We start from the raw sequence: 15501 nt of genomic DNA on the forward strand, positions 1-15501 counted from the left end.
GACAGTTAGCGGACATTAAACCAAATCAATAATTCCACCCTCCTTGTATCTCTTCTCTTCCTTTTTTTCTTCAAGTATTTTCAATGTCTGTTTTATCTCTGAGTAGGTGTTTATGCTTAAAATAAGCCTTATTCATAACTAACATATCTACAAAAAAAGCGTCTGCTTTGAAAGCCTTTCAACCCTTTAAACAAGCAACTAGTCTTCGAGTTTTACAGTCAAGGTAACCGAAAAAAATTTTTTTTGCTAATAGTTAAACCTCAAAATAGCTTCTCTACTTCAGTACGTCAGTTAGCAGAACAACCTACACCCGAAAGACCACAAATAGGTGCTTCTTCCTTGTTTGATAATGTTCAAGTCGAAACTCAAGAAAAATTAGCACAACAAGATGAAACATTGGCAGAGAAGCAAGTATGTCTTTACTAGAATGGATATATGTGGTTTTCTAATTCTATCATAGTATTCATTCTCTTCTGCCAATTTCAAGACGAGCCCACGTAAATTAAATATGCTTGCTCGTCAAATTCGCAACCTTCCTATTGATGAAGCTATTCGACAAATGGAATTTTCTGATAAACGTTCAGCTAAAAAGATCTTACACAACTTGGCCTTTGCTAGAAAGAATGCTACTGATCAAAAGGGAATGCAAAATTTGGTTGTCTGTAAGTGATTTTCTGACAATAGAATGCATTAACTCATACTTCTATAGCTCAAGCTTGGGTTGGAAAGGGAAGATACATTATGCGTATTAAGCCTCATGGCCGTGGTCAATTCGGTGTGATGCATCATAAACAAGCTCATATCAAGTTCATCTTGAAAGAAGCAGAGACTAAATCTACTGACAAGGCAGATAGAAGAAATATCAGAGGCTGGAAGAACTCCAAAAAGACCTGGACTCAATTAGATGAAACAAAACCTATTTACAATCCCAAACCTTTTTACAACTGGTAAAATTTAATAAAAGATGTATATCATAAACCTGTCAACTAGAAGAAATTTTATTCAACCAATGAGAACCCATATCGTGTTGCTTATACTCGAGTATAATAAAGAACTTGTATGAACTTAATAGAAGTAGAAATGCATAGTTTACAAGTCACTTTCTCTGTTGACTAGAGTTTGACAAAAGCTACATCCATAAACGGTCCTTTAATCTTTATTATATTTTTAATTGCTATTTTCTTTCTTTTTTTTTCTTCTTCTCTTTTTCTTTCACTCAACTTTTTTTAAAAAATGTTTGCAGAACTACGTCGAATGAATGTGCGACAGGTGAATATCAATGGTGATTACACATAAAGATATTAACGCGTTGATAATAGGTTGCCCTGCAGTTCCTGAATATTCTTACAGTAGCAGCCTCTGCTTTTATGATATGGAAAGTAGTGTCTATTGTCACTAATACAGAAAGTCCTGTTGTTGTTGTATTAAGGTATATATCATACACAAATCACAGTATTAACATAATATTCAGTGGAAGTATGGAGCCTGGTTTTCAACGTGGTGATATTCTTTTCCTTACACTCCCTAAAAATGATCCTGTGGAAATCAACGATATCTGTGTCTTTAAATTACCAGAAAGACCTATTCCCATTGTTCACAGAGTAGTCAAGATTCATGAAGAGTAAGTTTGACATTCTATTGCTGTACTCATTTTATGTTAGTAACAAGACAAAGAAAGAATATATCTTGACAAAAGGTGATAATAATGCTAGAGATGATCGTGCTTTGTATGATAGAGGACAAATGTGGATCCATAGAGAACATGTCGTTGGCAAAGTTAAAGGGTGAGTCTCAAAAACAAGTTGATTTTCACTCATGTGTTTAGTTTTTTGCCTTATGTTGGTATGGTTACGATTCTTATGAATGATTATCCTTGGATGAAGTTTGCCTTGTTAGGCGTACTTGGTTTATTTGTACTTATTCATAGAGAATAAAAACGCTAAGTTTTCTTTAATGATTTTCGAATATCTGCTAGACATATATCATCTTCATCATCTTTCAATGGCCGAACAAACTGAACAGGATGTCCTTTCACTGAATGATGGTATCGTATGGCCTTTAGCTCTTCTTGTTGGTTTGATGAATGAGACAAAATGGTATGTGCATCTTGGAAATAATTCACATTATACTCTTGTTTCTGTGCTGCTAGTTCTGCTAGTGATTTGATCCATGCTTCTATCCATAACACTTTTTCATTGGATAAAATGGGCGGTGTCACGTGCTGAGATGAATGAACATATCCCCACATTTTAGACAAGACAAAGATCCACCTCTCCAAGTCTTGTTGTTTATTCGCCTTCATTATATAGCATTGCCCATCGCATGTCCTGATAGAAAAGCATTTCGAGGTCATACTAAACAGACTTTTTGGTTTAAGAATAGAAATATAAGACACGTCTTTCATGTGAATAGTCCATTTAGGAAGTTGATAATAGCTTGCTATGCACTCATGCTTTAGACAAGACAGTCTGGCTTTTCTGTCTTTGGGTGTAGCCAACAATGGGGAAGTAGAATGAAATGGATGTGTCCTTATATTGAATTGCGTACTAGGAGCTAGTTTTATCTTTTTAGGCGATAAACAGATCAAGAATGATCCATCAAATCGAAATAGACGCCACAGCCATTGATGTTCATCTTTCATGTATAAATAGCCCTCATATATATTTTGAGCCGAAACTGGTATTTCCTCGGTATTCTTTAGGCTATTCATGAAAGAAAAAAGAGAAAAAAAAAGAGAAAAATGGATTTGTCGTCAACAATTTTCTATTGACATACTCAGCCTTTCTGACCTCACGTGTTGGCAACATCAAAGCCTTTCCTTTGAATAGTTACAAAATAAGCTTCCTTGATCTACTGTGACGGTCTCTAGCCAAACAATAATAAATTTACATCGATGGATGACTAAGACGACTATTTTAGACATTTGCCGGTTAAAAGCCAGCATCTTTTTCCCCTTTCTTTTTTCTTTCTCTTTCCCTTATGACTAGGTCACTCGACAAAAGCAGTGGGGTTTTATCTAATATTGATCTAGAGAACCCAGTCACCTCTTTAGATATCAGTCGTAGAAGATTATTTGCCATTATTGCCTCGTAAAGTAGTATAGACAATACTACATAAACTCATGAATGATAGATTATGCGTTGTCTCTTTTATAGCCGCATTTGATAATATTATTGTAGCCAGTAATACACCCTTAATTGCTACTGGTAAGTATATAGAAAATAATCAGTAGCACTCATTCTATAGAATTCAATGGATTTGGATTATACAACTGGGTCAACACGGTAATTATTGTTTACGTTATGCATATGAGCTCATTCTTGTTTTGATAGGCTTTTCTTTTGACTGCTTCTACGTCGCAACCCATGTATGGAAAATGTGCAGACATGTTTGGCAGAAGAATATGTTTCTTGTTTGCAACTGCAAGTTATCTGTTTGGATCTGTATTGTGTAGTGCAGCTCAATCCATGGTTATGTTGATCGCTGCTCGCGCATTATGTGGTTTGGGCATTGGCGCATTTGATACACTTATGAAGATTGTGGTTGCAGGTAAATCATATGATTGCTAATAACGTACATTGATCATTATAGACTATATTCCGGTGCGTTATATTGGCATGTATCAATCATTTTTAGGCATTTCCTGGGGATTGGGTTATGTCGTAGGAGCACTTGTTGGTAAGCTGAATACCATTTTTCATATGATTCTGACGTATCGGAGGTGGTGTGGCAGCAACAAATTCTGGTTGGAGATCTGTATTTTGGATGGCAGTAAGTGATCATGACAAAAAAAAAAGATAACTTATCAGATTAGCTTGGATTGTAAGCATATATTTTTTACGTGAGAAAATGTATTGATTCGTTACGCAACCCTTAGTTGCGTAGTGGCACTTGTTTTGATCTTTTTTGCTATTGAAGGGCCTGGTGATTATGACAAGAAACCCACTCAATTGGGTCAAATTGATCTTGTAGGCATCCTAGCATGGACTGTAGGTGTCGTCTGTCTTGTCCTTGGACTGAGTTGGGGTGGCACCACTTATCCTTGGCATTCTGCTACCATTGTTGCTCTCTTGTGTGTTGCCGGTGTTTTGTTGGTCTTCTTTGGCTTTTATGAGCACAGTATGGCTCAAGATCCAATGATTCCTCGAGGCATCTTTACCAATCGTAGTACTCTATTAATTCTGATTGCAGCTTTTTGTTATGGTGGATGTTTCCAATCACTCATGACGTATGTACCTCTCTATTTATCTGTGATTCGGAAAGAAGACGCCATGGCTAGCAATTTGGAATTGTTGTGCCTTGTGTTGTTTGCCTGTATTTTCAATGTATTGACAGGCCTGGTGATTGTCAAGAGTGGAAAATACACATGGGCTTCTCGTCTGTCTTTATCTGTACTTGTGCTTGCTTGTGGTCTGCTGAACTTGTTAGATGTACAATCAAGCCGTGGTTTAATTATCGGATTGATGATTGTGACTGGTATTGGTAGTGGTGGCATGATCAATAGTGAGATCATTACAGCACAAGCATCGGTTGCTATTGAACAGTAAGTCTAGAACAGTAAAGAGAATGATATTGATCTTCATTTAGTGTGCCTACCATTGTTGCTTTTATGACATTTTGTGATCAAGTAGGCGGTATTACTGGCATTACTTCGCAAGGCAGTATTCTGTCAAACACATTGAGCACCCGACTCTACGCTCTCAACTTACCTGATGTCAACCCTGAACTGGTTCGACAGAGTTCTTCTTATCTTTGGAGTTTACCAGAACCAACACAGACAATTGTGACTCAAGTATATTTAGAGGCTGTCAAAATGTCCTTTTGGGGATCCTTTGGTTTTGCTGCAGTTGGATTCGTGGCTTCTTTGGGTTTAAAGGCTTATGTGCTCAGAAAAGACATGAATAATATATAGAGACTCTTGTAGACTAATACCCTTATACCAACATATCATGATGCATAAATATTTTAATAAAAAAGCGTGAATCTGACTGGATCACAATAGCCTTTTCTGAGTTTCAAGCATTAAAATCAGGATCCCCCCTTAATTCTGACCCTCTATTAATAGAAGGTACTTTGATCACGTGAATCGTAATGACCTCTATCTGTTTTATTTCTTTCAATTCTTGTAGATACTATTGATTGGTTCCTCAATAAGTAGAATAAGACATAGTTTATTTGTGTAACAAAATAGCCCACGTTTTTATAATTTTATTGATTAGGCTCGTTGTAAAGTGACCATTTATGGCATGTATCACCATAGTTTAACAACATGGCAAGACTTTTTTTTTATTATTTAATTATTTTTTCTTTTTCTTTCTCTTTCTTTCTTTAATTTTTATTTTATTTTTTCTTAATTCCTTATTCCATCATAAATCTTTTTACTTGTAAAATGAATGATATCAATACAACAATCAATCCACAAACACCATCACCCAAGTCATCTTTAAATCAAGAGAATAAAATCCCCAATTTGGTTAGTAAGCAATACATTTTAAATGTCAAAAATTTACAAGTTATTAATTGAATATATATAAAAGAAAAGTGGGAGTATTTCCCCTGAAAAGTTTTTAGACATTGAACAGGATCCATCATTTCTGCAGGTAAAAAAAAAAAATACGCATTTTTAGATAAAGTCCTGTCATTGATGACATTTTAGTTGAAGACAGAACCACAATTTAATGATTATGAAATTTGTCTTCATCCTACATCGCTCCATGATAAAGTAGAACAACAACACCAACAACAACAACAACAAACAGAAGAAGGTATAGAATAAAGTTTGTGGCACAGTACCCTTACTATCACTTAGGGTATTTAAATACTACCAATAGCAATGTAGAAAACATATTAGAAGATAACCTATACGAAAGAAAGTCTTCTTTTGGTAGACGCCCATCTCAATTGTCTCAAGATTTGGCTGCATTGAATGCATTGTGTCCTCCATCTCATGTGCTTAAAGCAAGAAGACTCTCAAAGAACACCATCAAGACATCTGTATCTACTCCTATTATCTCATCATCCAAACCAAGAAGTAGAAAACCTTCGATTGTGGATAGTTATTCAAAAGAATTCAGTAACAATAGTGCTGTCAGTCCACGATTCATGGCTCTGAGAAAACTTAGTGAAGTCACAACAGTAAGTAGAAAAATCAAAGATAGAGAGTGATTGACATACATTTTCTAGCTACCTTCCCATTCCCTTTCTTTTTCAGCCGTGCCACCTGTTCCACAAATACCCTCCACTTATCAATCCCCGGCAGAAAAAGACGACAAGAATGAAGAACTAGAAAGCCGAGTGTTGTCGCGTCTGGATGACATTATCGAAACTCAGCTTCAGTTCCATTTGGGTCAGATTGTCTGGAGAGCATCCGAAAGCCATTTAGATGCACGTCGGTTTTGGGAAGACCAAAAAAAGGAAATGTTCAGTTTTGCTGCAACCGTCGTTGATCGTATGGAAGCTCAACTAGATATTCAGAAAAGAATGGCACTTGAGACTATACCTTCACCCACAGACACCAAAAAGAGTGATGAGGATACAGATACCATGATCGTAATGCTTCAGAAAGAATTAAGCATGTACAAGTCAAAGTATACCGATGCTCAACGAAAGCTGTTTGAATTAGAAGTCATCAAGACACGAAATCAGGAATTAGAAAAGCAGCATGAAATGGATATGGTTGCACTCAAGACATTGTCTCAAGAAAAAGAAGCAGTGGCAAAACAACTGAAAGAGTTACAGGACCGACATCTCAACCAAGCAAACAGCAAGACAAACAAGAGAGAAACGATTGATAGGACAAAGCTTTATAATCTAGAGACGCAGAATAAACAGCTCAAGAGTCAGGTCAAACAAATGCAGGAAATCAATCAACAACTATTAGAAGAAGCAACCACACATGAAACTAAAATCAAGGCTCAAAATAAGGAGATCAAGAAGATTAAATCACAATTAGTCGAAGCAGAATTAGTGATCCTCAACAATAAACGAAAGATGGCACCCACCACAAGCACATCCACTGTGGCTGATGGTATTGATTGTAGTGAGGATTTTGGTAAAAAGCAGCAAAAGACAAAAAAGATGGACAATTGGGCAGATATGATGCAATCAGAAGATGAAGCTAAAAAGACATCTGAAGAATGGGCTTTGAAATACAAGGAACTTCAAGCCAAGTATTATGAAGTGTGTCTGAAGCTCGATAATATCACTGAAGATGAGCAAAAAGTTCGTGACTTGACCGAGTTACTCAACGCCAAAGATCAAGAGATTCGTCATTTAAAACAAGCAGAAAGCGTCAACAGAATTCAAATAGACTACTTACAATTAGAATTAGATAAATCTCAAAAGAAATCAAGTGCTGAGATGAAGCAAAAAGCCCGTAGAAGTCAACCACCTAGAACACGACCTATTACACCTGTCAATAATAGTAATAATAGTAATAACAATAATAATAGTAATAGTAATAGTAATCATACCACCACAAAACCTAATACCAATAATAAATCAACAACAGAACCCAGCTATATTACAGAAGATGGTTACTTGACATTTACCACCGAGATAAACGGCAAGCCATCAAGGTATTCTATAAAAATTCCCCAAGGATATCAGCAAGAAACACCCAAGAAGAAATTGAATCCCAATGCATCCACATGGAAAAACAATACCAAGTAATACAATACCCCCTCCCTCTCTCTCTCCCTATCCTTTATAAGAATAAAAAATATCGTATCATAATTTACAAAATGCTCTTTCATTTGACCCTGAAGTTCATTAGCCAATCGATCATTTTAAAAATGGTGCATTATGACTTGACTTGACGCAAAATAAGAGACTATAAAAAAAGAACGACAATTTCTCTTATATTCATTATGACTCGTTTATTGAATGGCCAAGAAGCGACAGCTTGGGTTGCTTGTTTATTAAGCGATCGCGTTCATGTATACAACCGATCAGCTCTTGATCAGAACCAACTGAATATTTGGAATCAGCATGTCAAGATCTCACACCATGATCCTGGTCGCGATCCTCTATCCCATGTAGCTGAAGCCACTTTTCTTTTATCTTCGGATGCTTTATTGCCTGCTTTGCCTTACTTGTATCAATTAGTCGCTGATAAATCAAGCTCTGTATTACATGTCAGTGCTGATTGTCATGCAACTATGTCTACTTTTGGTGATTTCACTGAGGTGATGGCTGTTCGACAGACAGGCATGGTTTTTTTAAATGCCTCAAGTGTACAAGAAGCCTATGATTTTAGCATATTTGCTAAATGGATTTCTATTCTGGCTTCCATACCAGTATTGCACTTTTTTGATAGTAAACGAATTTCGCATGAATCTCGCTCCATTGACACAGTAAGCAAGAAAACATTACTTGATTGGTTTCCTTCTGAAAAAGTAAGAATATATAATTTTGTAGAAAATAAGTTGTTTACTTTCCGAATAGCATGAACAAGAGCCCAATTCAAACATACTAGATGTTTATAAGCAAGTGACAGATCAATTTGCTCTAGTGACTAAACGTTCTTATGCTCCCTTGGAATATGTGGGACATCCTGATGCTGAGTTTGTGATTATTTCTATGGGTGCTGGTGCCTGTGTTGTTGAACATACCTTGGTTGCTCTTGACAAGGATCTCAAGTTAGGTGCCCTCAAGGTTCGCTTGTATCGGCCATGGTCTCATCAAGCACTTTTAGACGCTTTACCTTCCACTGTTAAGCGCATTGCTGTTCTTGAGCCTACAGATCATCTCGCCTGTGCATGGAACCCACTTTTTTTGGACGTCGCTGCTGCTTATCAATCTATAGGCGATGACAATGTGGATATTTTGAGCGGCCAGTATGGTGTTGAAGAAACAGATTTTTCCCCTAAGCAAGTCTCAGCTGTCTACCATGGTTTGGCGTCTGGCCAATTGGATCGCTATTTCAAGGTGTCTTGTTTGTCTCCTGGTACTCTCCAGATGCCACCTTCTACTGTCGAGCAGTTTATCTTTATAGACGGCATTGATCTTGCTTATGCTTTTGTTTCTTGTCAACCAAAAGAGACATATGTGCAACTTTATACCCTCAATAAAACTACGTTTGTTCGTCTGGGAAGATCTGAATCTGATGTTCTGTTGCCTACTTTGATTGATTCAGCTGACGTTGTTGTTCTTTGTTCTACAAAAGATGAATCGGCTTCTATCAGAGCTTTGGATTCTTTAGTATCTGGTGGCCTTGTTGCGATTCAAAGTGATGCCTCTCTTTTATCTTCCGGAGTAAAAAAGATAGCTCATAACAAGCAAGCAAATATCGCTTCTTTCGAAGATTTACATGTTCTTTTGGAAAACAATAGCTTATCACATTTGTCATGTCTTTCAAGTATTGTCCGCGTACCTGATAATTGGTCTACTGAAGCGGTTTCTCTCGCGAGTGATGCTATTGAATCAAGTCCTGAGCCTATGTCTCTTGACTTACCTTTAGAGACACCTTATCTCAACATGCTGGAACAAACGTTTGGCTCTCGTCTTGACATCGCTAATGCCATTCATCAGCCTTCGGTTTGGTCCCCTAGTCAATCTCATCCTCAAGCAGCCAATCCTGAATTCGGTTATGGTCGTCTAGTACATCGTATTCAGGAACGCACTCGCTTTGTGGATACTGTTATGCAAGTCATTCGTAATGGAAATTTGCCTTTGGATGCTGTCCGTGTTCTCTCAAGGTGGCTTCTTCTTGTGAACTCGCCTACATCAGAGCAGCACAAGATTAGGGAAGTTTCTGACCTGGTTGTTCGCGTCTTGTCTTCCATTGTCGATGTGTACCCAATGATAAACACATTGTTGAACAAGAAACATCTCTTGTATGCTCAGTCGCATTGGCTCATTGGTTCAGACACTTGGGCTTATGACTTGGGTCAGTCTGGTCTTCATCATGCTATTACTTCAGGCGAAAACATCAATATCTTGGTGGTAGACACGACGCCTTATAGCAGCTCAAGAACTCAAGAACAGTGCAAGAAAGATATTGGCCTTTACGCAATGAATGACGGGTCTGTCTATGTAGCCTCTGTTGCTCTTTATGCTTCGTATACGGGCGTCTTGCAAGCTTTGATGGAAGCAGATGCTTACAAAGGAGTCTCTGTTGTGTTGGCTTACTTACCTCAGGTTTCTGGTACGTTTGATGCTCTGGCTAGTCTTAAAGAAACAAAGATATCTGTGGACAATGGTAGCTGGCCCTTATATCGCTGGAACCCAGCCTCAGAAAACAATGAGTTCACTCTAGATTCTCAACGAATCAAAAAGGGTTTGGAAGCATTTTTGGCACGAGAAAATTATCTGTCCCAATTGGCCTTGAGTCACCCTGACCTATCTAACATTCTTGTCAGCTCTTTAGAAACAGTAAGTAGGCCTAAAACAAAATTACATCCGTACTCAATGTTAACATAGGATATCAAAAAACGTCATACAGAATTAAAAAGTAAGGCACGCGCTGATTATGCTCGTCTATTGTCTGGATTGAGTGCTACTCATGGTCCTCCCTTGACTGTTCTATTTGGATCTGATAACGGTAATGCTGAGGCTGTTGCCAAAAAGATAGCGATGCGTGCTAAACTAAGAGGTGCTCAAGTCAAACTGATGGCCATGGACGACTATAGTGATATCCAAGCATTATCCAATGAGACCTATCTTGTTCTTGTCTGTTCTACTGCTGGTCAAGGTGAATTTCCCTCCAATGCGCGTGATTTTTGGAAGGCATTGAATGGCTTGGTTTTTGGCGACGTTGATTTCTCAGAGCTTAAGTTTGGTGTGCTTGGTCTTGGAGATAGTCATTATTGGCCTCGTGAAGAAGACGCTGCATTTTATAACAAACCTGCAAAGACTTTGGATGCTAAACTCGAAACATTAGGGGCAAGTCAACTTTTGACAGTTGGTTTGGCAGACGATCAAGATCCTGATGGATATGAAACTGTCTTCAATGCATGGCAATCCGAGCTGTGGAAAGCACTAGGCGTCAATGAATCAGGTTCAGATGAAGAACCTGTCTATACAGACAATCAAATGAAGATTGATTCCAACTTTTTGCGTGGTAATATTGCTGAAGACTTGGTAGATGATTCTACTGGCAACGTGCCTGAAACCACGCAAAAACTACTCAAATTCCATGGTACTTATCTTCAAGATGACCGTGATTTACGAGAAGAGCGCAAGCATCAAGGCCTTGAGAAAGCGTTTAGTTTTTTGGTACGTGTTCGTACGCCAGGTGGTGTGGCCACGCCTAAGCAATGGCTTGCTATTGATGCTCTTTCTGAGAAGTTTGGTATTGGGCAGCTGAAACTAACAACACGTCAAACATTTCAAATTCATGGTGTTCTCAAGAGAAACTTGCGTAGTACAATCCGTGGCATCAACAAAACGTTGCTTTCTACCCTTGCTGCTTGTGGTGATGTCAGTAGAAATATAATGAGTACTAGTCTCACTGAAATACCCGAGGTGCATGCACAAGTACAGACCACTGTTTATGAATTGGTTGATTTATTGTCTCCCAAGACAAGCGCCTATCATGAAATTTGGCTCAACAACAGTATGGTGGCTGGCCATGCTGTCCAAGATTTTGAACCTCTTTATGGTCCTTCTTATTTACCTAGAAAGTTTAAGGTGGTGATTGCTGTGCCTCCTAATAACGATGTGGATGTCTATGCTCATGACCTTGGTTATATTGCGATTGTGGATGCTGCAAGCAAGCAAGTAGTCGGATATAACGTCTTAATTGGTGGCGGTATGGGTCAAACACATGGCAATAAAAAGACTTATCCTCGTCAGGGTACGATGATTGGTTATATAGCTGCCAAGGATATTCTCAAAATAACTGAGGCTGTTGTCAGTACTCAACGTGACTTTGGTGATCGTCTTAATCGCAAACATGCTCGCTTCAAATACACCATTGATGACCGTGGTTTAGACTTTATTATAAACGAAATTGAACAACGTAGTGATGTCAAATTACAAGAAGCCATGCCATTTCAATTCAAGGACAATGTAGACCCTTATGGCTGGACTAAAGGCGTTGACGATACTTGGAACTTTTGTATGTTTATCGAAAACGGTCGTCTCAAGGATACGCCAGATACTCAATTAAAAAAAGGTCTACGTGAGCTAGCTAAGTTCCATCGAGGTGAATTCCGTTTGACGGCCAATCAACATCTGGTTATTGCCAATATACCTGAATCAAATCTTGAGAAAACAAAGGCTCATTTGGCAAAATACAAGATGGATAATCTCTCTTTCAGTGGAATTCGTAAGACCTCCATGGCATGTGTCGCTCTTCCAACGTGTGGTTTGGCGATGGCTGAGTCCGAAAGGTATCTTCCTCAACTGGTGACTCGATTCGAAGATATCATGGAAGAAGCTGGCCTTGGCGATGAGTCGATTGTGGTTCGTATGACAGGTTGCCCTAACGGTTGTTCTCGACCTTATTTAGCTGAATTAGCTTTGGTGGGTAAATCGTCTGGGACTTACAATCTTTACCTGGGTGGTAGTATTACGGGTGAGCGCTTGAATAAGCTATACCTTGAAAACTTGAATGAACAAGAAATTTTGGATGCAGTAAAACCTATAATCAAGAAATATGCTGTAGAAAGAGACGATGGTGAATCCTTTGGTGAGTGGGTTATTCGAGCTGGATATGTTAGAAAGACCATAACTGGGCTAGATTTTCATGATTAAAATGTATGAATACAGTGTGTTCATTTCTTTGAAGAGTTTAGACTATAAACCATTGTTATTGTGTATTGTATCATTGATGATATTCTTGTTTCTTTTGGAAAGGCATGACCAAAAAAGACATTTAAGAAGCTTGTAATACATTAAAATCATTTCTTTTCAAAACTCAGAATGGGGGATTTTGTTTCTTGACTGCTTAAAAAATGGTATGTGGATAGTTATTTTCAGTGTAAGCACTAAATATTTGAATGAGACGTAGACCGGAAAATCATAAATGAGTTGCAGTTTGCATCATGAAGACTGTTTTACAAGACATTTGTTGTTTTTTACATACAAACTCGTTCTTTTTAATCTCAAAAAAGGTCAAGTGTTACAACAACATATGGTTTTCTGTATTTTGCGCATCAAGTGATAGTATAATGAGTATTTACTTACTAATCAACATCTACTGAAAAGGGCCAACTACATTGTAAAGTGAACTTTTGGTGAAAAAACTCGAGTTTACTAGGATGAAAATATTGAACCAATCGAGGTATTGCCTTTAAATTTACATTTGAAGTACCTAGAAACACGCTTTTTTTTTTGTTTTTTTTTTGTTTTTTTTTGTTTTTTTTGTTTTTTTTTGTTTTTTTTGTTTTTTTTTGTTTTTTTTGTTTTTTTTTGTTTTTTTTTGTTTTTTTTTTGTTTTTTTTTTTGTTTTTGTTTTGTTTTTGTTTTGTTTTTGTTTTTTTTAATTATGCTTTGAATTAGCATTTCGGCGCTCGACTTAACTTCTCTTCATTTCCATTGATCCCATCCAGAGTCAAAAGTACATATTTTTTAGAACTTCCAGGCTAAAACACCATGTAGTTTTTGAAACTGAAAGAATTTACTCTCAACAAAAAAAAAATAATCATTTTATTGAACTGATTATCGAGTAATGGTTAACCAAAGAACAAACTGCTTAAACATATTTTGGTCCATATCGTGTATGTTTTTTAGAAGGTGCAAACAGTTGACGTTTAAAGAGAAGTATTCCAAAGTAATTGAAAGCATATCTAAGCAAAAAGCTACTCGCTTTATACTACATTTATTGAGAAGATAGACGAAACACAATGATCTTTGTCAAGACCATAGTCTTTTTGAAGCTCTTGCTCGCCATCCTTATAGTAAATATACAGGGATAGTTATATTCCTTAATGTACATATAGTAATTGCACAGCTTTCTCTAGCATTCTTGCTTGCTATCTCCATGATATTGTGTATCTAGAGTGGCATAAAAGTAGTATGGCCATACACGCATGCAAATGTCCACTATTCGGAGGCTGAAATTCGAAGTAGTTAGAAGAACCCAAAATGGAGCACTTGCTTAAAAATGCATAAAGACGCAGTTGTTTCGTCTTGGAGTAACAACAAAAGCTTTAGGATTCTAGCTTAAAAGTCTAGTAGTATAAGAAAATAAAAAGATCTGATAGCAAAGTATTGGGAAAATGTATGGGGGCGGTTATTTTAGATGTTTCTCGCTCCTAGTAGACTATTTTTATAGTCTATTTTGCAAGCAAATACAACCATCAAGAAAATATGATTTTCTCGTTTATTCTGAGTGCCTAACTGCGTTGATAGCTGCATTCTTCGTCCTATGAACTCCAAAAGAAGTACAAAAGTCAGAGAACTAAAGCGCATCCTTGAGTAATTGCCTTTCCACAAGAGAGATTTTTGGTCAGTTTGGACATATGGCATTTTTTTATCCAAATGGACTCTAAAAGTGGTATTTATTTCAGTAGACATTGTTTACAATTACTTTGAGTATTTATACGAGTATACACAAGCTTTACGCTACTCTTATAATGTCTAAGAAAAAGAAGAAAATTTTATGACCTGTTGTTTTTAATATTAGACTTTATATACCTGGCATCTCGGTTACATGAAAAGCCAATGTACATCAGAGCTGCTTCTTCAAACAAAATGCTCTATTAAGGTGAATTTATCCTCCTAAATTAGAAAGGAAAATGTTTGCTTATAAAAAATATCAAAGTGTTGGAAAACTTATTTTAACTTTACTATGCACGATGTATGAAAGCTAGCCTTTGTTACATGTGTTAGATGTGGTATAAATTGCCATATACTCGCAAATACAATTTGGTTACTGACTTTTTATATAGTAAGGATACATCCAATCTAAAGGTATATTGTCATTTGTATGATCTAATGAAATCAATGATATGTTGTCTTGAGAAAAACACCGGTCATTATTGCACATGTGCATACTTAATTCAAAGTATTTTCTTTTATTACTACATGTCATTTGGACTATTTCATTGTCTCTCAAATTTATTGAAATATATACGTATATCTACAGGATTCACAACCATAGTGTCAAATAGACTATAAAGATTCAGTTCTAATATTTAATTATGCTTGAAATTATAACTTGTTCAAAATCAAAACAAATCTAGCTTAAATACAAAGTTTTAGGACTGGAAGTCACTCGAAGCCTATCATTCATGATCAAATGTCATTTAATAGCAAGGATGAGCAAAACAGTAGAGAAAAATGTATGTGTTTTGGATTTTCGAAATTAATTCGCTCCTTAACGTAATGAACCTAGAAAAAAAAACTTTTTTTTTGGCAATATATGCAAATTTTATACAAATTTTATGTTCATTTTTTTCATTTTCTTCATTTTTTTTCTATTTAATCTAACTCTTTTAAAATTAGAGGCATTACAGCATAAGCAACGAAAGAAAACTTTCATTGAATGCAGAAATGGAAAATTTTGGCTAAATCTTTACTTAAATATAAAGGAGAAATATAATCGCTTACGCT

At 36.7% G+C, this 15501-nt stretch overlaps 6 protein-coding genes across 6 annotated transcripts; 5 read left to right on the plus strand and 1 right to left on the minus strand.

Moving 5' to 3' along the window:
* The first annotated feature begins 61 nt into the window (after positions 1-61).
* On the plus strand, positions 62-1062 carry B0P05DRAFT_534109 (ribosomal protein L22/L17). Its single transcript, XM_051577291.1, has 5 exons — positions 62-102; positions 160-223; positions 270-411; positions 461-662; positions 710-1062. Exons 1-5 carry the CDS (start codon positions 84-86, stop codon positions 949-951), a joined length of 669 nt encoding a protein of 222 aa, XP_051436848.1. The 5' UTR covers positions 62-83; the 3' UTR covers positions 952-1062.
* A 125-nt stretch (positions 1063-1187) lies between these two features.
* B0P05DRAFT_534114 (uncharacterized protein) lies at positions 1188-1955 on the plus strand. The gene is made up of 5 exons (XM_051577292.1): positions 1188-1269; positions 1320-1429; positions 1472-1621; positions 1662-1784; positions 1826-1955. The coding sequence occupies exons 1-5, from the start codon at positions 1234-1236 to the stop codon at positions 1932-1934; spliced, it is 528 nt and encodes a 175-aa protein (XP_051436849.1). The 5' UTR covers positions 1188-1233; the 3' UTR covers positions 1935-1955.
* B0P05DRAFT_595340 (uncharacterized protein) lies at positions 1940-2812 on the minus strand (the record flags this gene model as incomplete). Its single annotated transcript, XM_051583107.1, has 1 exon — positions 1940-2812. Exon 1 carries the CDS (start codon positions 2708-2710, stop codon positions 1940-1942), a length of 771 nt encoding a protein of 256 aa, XP_051436850.1. The 5' UTR covers positions 2711-2812.
* A 153-nt stretch (positions 2813-2965) lies between these two features.
* On the plus strand, positions 2966-5097 carry B0P05DRAFT_534121 (major facilitator superfamily domain-containing protein). The gene is made up of 9 exons (XM_051577293.1): positions 2966-3089; positions 3133-3206; positions 3247-3284; positions 3333-3549; positions 3592-3678; positions 3722-3771; positions 3815-3822; positions 3878-4543; positions 4588-5097. Exons 1-9 carry the CDS (start codon positions 2980-2982, stop codon positions 4910-4912), a joined length of 1575 nt encoding a protein of 524 aa, XP_051436851.1. The 5' UTR covers positions 2966-2979; the 3' UTR covers positions 4913-5097.
* Positions 5098-5312: 215 nt separating this feature from the next.
* On the plus strand, positions 5313-7745 carry B0P05DRAFT_595342 (uncharacterized protein). Its single transcript, XM_051583108.1, has 5 exons — positions 5313-5473; positions 5538-5600; positions 5657-5765; positions 5810-6135; positions 6184-7745. The coding sequence occupies exons 1-5, from the start codon at positions 5390-5392 to the stop codon at positions 7669-7671; spliced, it is 2070 nt and encodes a 689-aa protein (XP_051436852.1). The 5' UTR covers positions 5313-5389; the 3' UTR covers positions 7672-7745.
* A 123-nt stretch (positions 7746-7868) lies between these two features.
* Positions 7869-12699, plus strand: B0P05DRAFT_585403 (uncharacterized protein; the record flags this gene model as incomplete). Its single annotated transcript, XM_051582433.1, has 3 exons — positions 7869-8396; positions 8446-10374; positions 10423-12699. The coding sequence occupies 3 exons, from the start codon at positions 7869-7871 to the stop codon at positions 12697-12699; spliced, it is 4734 nt and encodes a 1577-aa protein (XP_051436853.1).
* Positions 12700-15501: the final 2802 nt, after the last annotated feature.

This window comes from Gilbertella persicaria (genome assembly GCF_025201335.1).
Source record: "Gilbertella persicaria strain CBS 190.32 chromosome Unknown B0P05scaffold_11, whole genome shotgun sequence".
Classification (NCBI taxonomy): domain Eukaryota; kingdom Fungi; phylum Mucoromycota; class Mucoromycetes; order Mucorales; family Choanephoraceae; genus Gilbertella; species Gilbertella persicaria.

What these genes read in the sequence shown, in the direction of transcription:
- B0P05DRAFT_534109 (XM_051577291.1), top strand. An exon ending in CTTCGAGTTTTACAGTCAAG is followed by an intron (nt 224 to 269) that starts GTAACCGAAAAA and finishes ACCTCAAAATAG; the next exon opens with CTTCTCTACTTCAGTACGTC. An exon ending in AATGCAAAATTTGGTTGTCT is followed by an intron (nt 663 to 709) that starts GTAAGTGATTTT and finishes ATACTTCTATAG; the next exon opens with CTCAAGCTTGGGTTGGAAAG.
- B0P05DRAFT_534114 (XM_051577292.1), top strand. Translation starts at nt 1,234, where the DNA reads ATGTTTGCAGAACTACGTCGAATGAATGTGCGACAG. An exon ending in CCTGTTGTTGTTGTATTAAG is followed by an intron (nt 1,430 to 1,471) that starts GTATATATCATA and finishes CATAATATTCAG; the next exon opens with TGGAAGTATGGAGCCTGGTT. An exon ending in GTCGTTGGCAAAGTTAAAGG is followed by an intron (nt 1,785 to 1,825) that starts GTGAGTCTCAAA and finishes TCATGTGTTTAG; the next exon opens with TTTTTTGCCTTATGTTGGTA.
- B0P05DRAFT_534121 (XM_051577293.1), top strand. Translation starts at nt 2,980, where the DNA reads ATGACTAGGTCACTCGACAAAAGCAGTGGGGTTTTATCTAATATTGAT. An exon ending in TATACAACTGGGTCAACACG is followed by an intron (nt 3,285 to 3,332) that starts GTAATTATTGTT and finishes TTGTTTTGATAG; the next exon opens with GCTTTTCTTTTGACTGCTTC. An exon ending in TATGAAGATTGTGGTTGCAG is followed by an intron (nt 3,550 to 3,591) that starts GTAAATCATATG and finishes TGATCATTATAG; the next exon opens with ACTATATTCCGGTGCGTTAT.
- B0P05DRAFT_595342 (XM_051583108.1), top strand. Translation starts at nt 5,390, where the DNA reads ATGAATGATATCAATACAACAATCAATCCACAAACACCATCACCCAAG. An exon ending in AGGATCCATCATTTCTGCAG is followed by an intron (nt 5,601 to 5,656) that starts GTAAAAAAAAAA and finishes ATGACATTTTAG; the next exon opens with TTGAAGACAGAACCACAATT. An exon ending in ACAACAACAAACAGAAGAAG is followed by an intron (nt 5,766 to 5,809) that starts GTATAGAATAAA and finishes ACTATCACTTAG; the next exon opens with GGTATTTAAATACTACCAAT.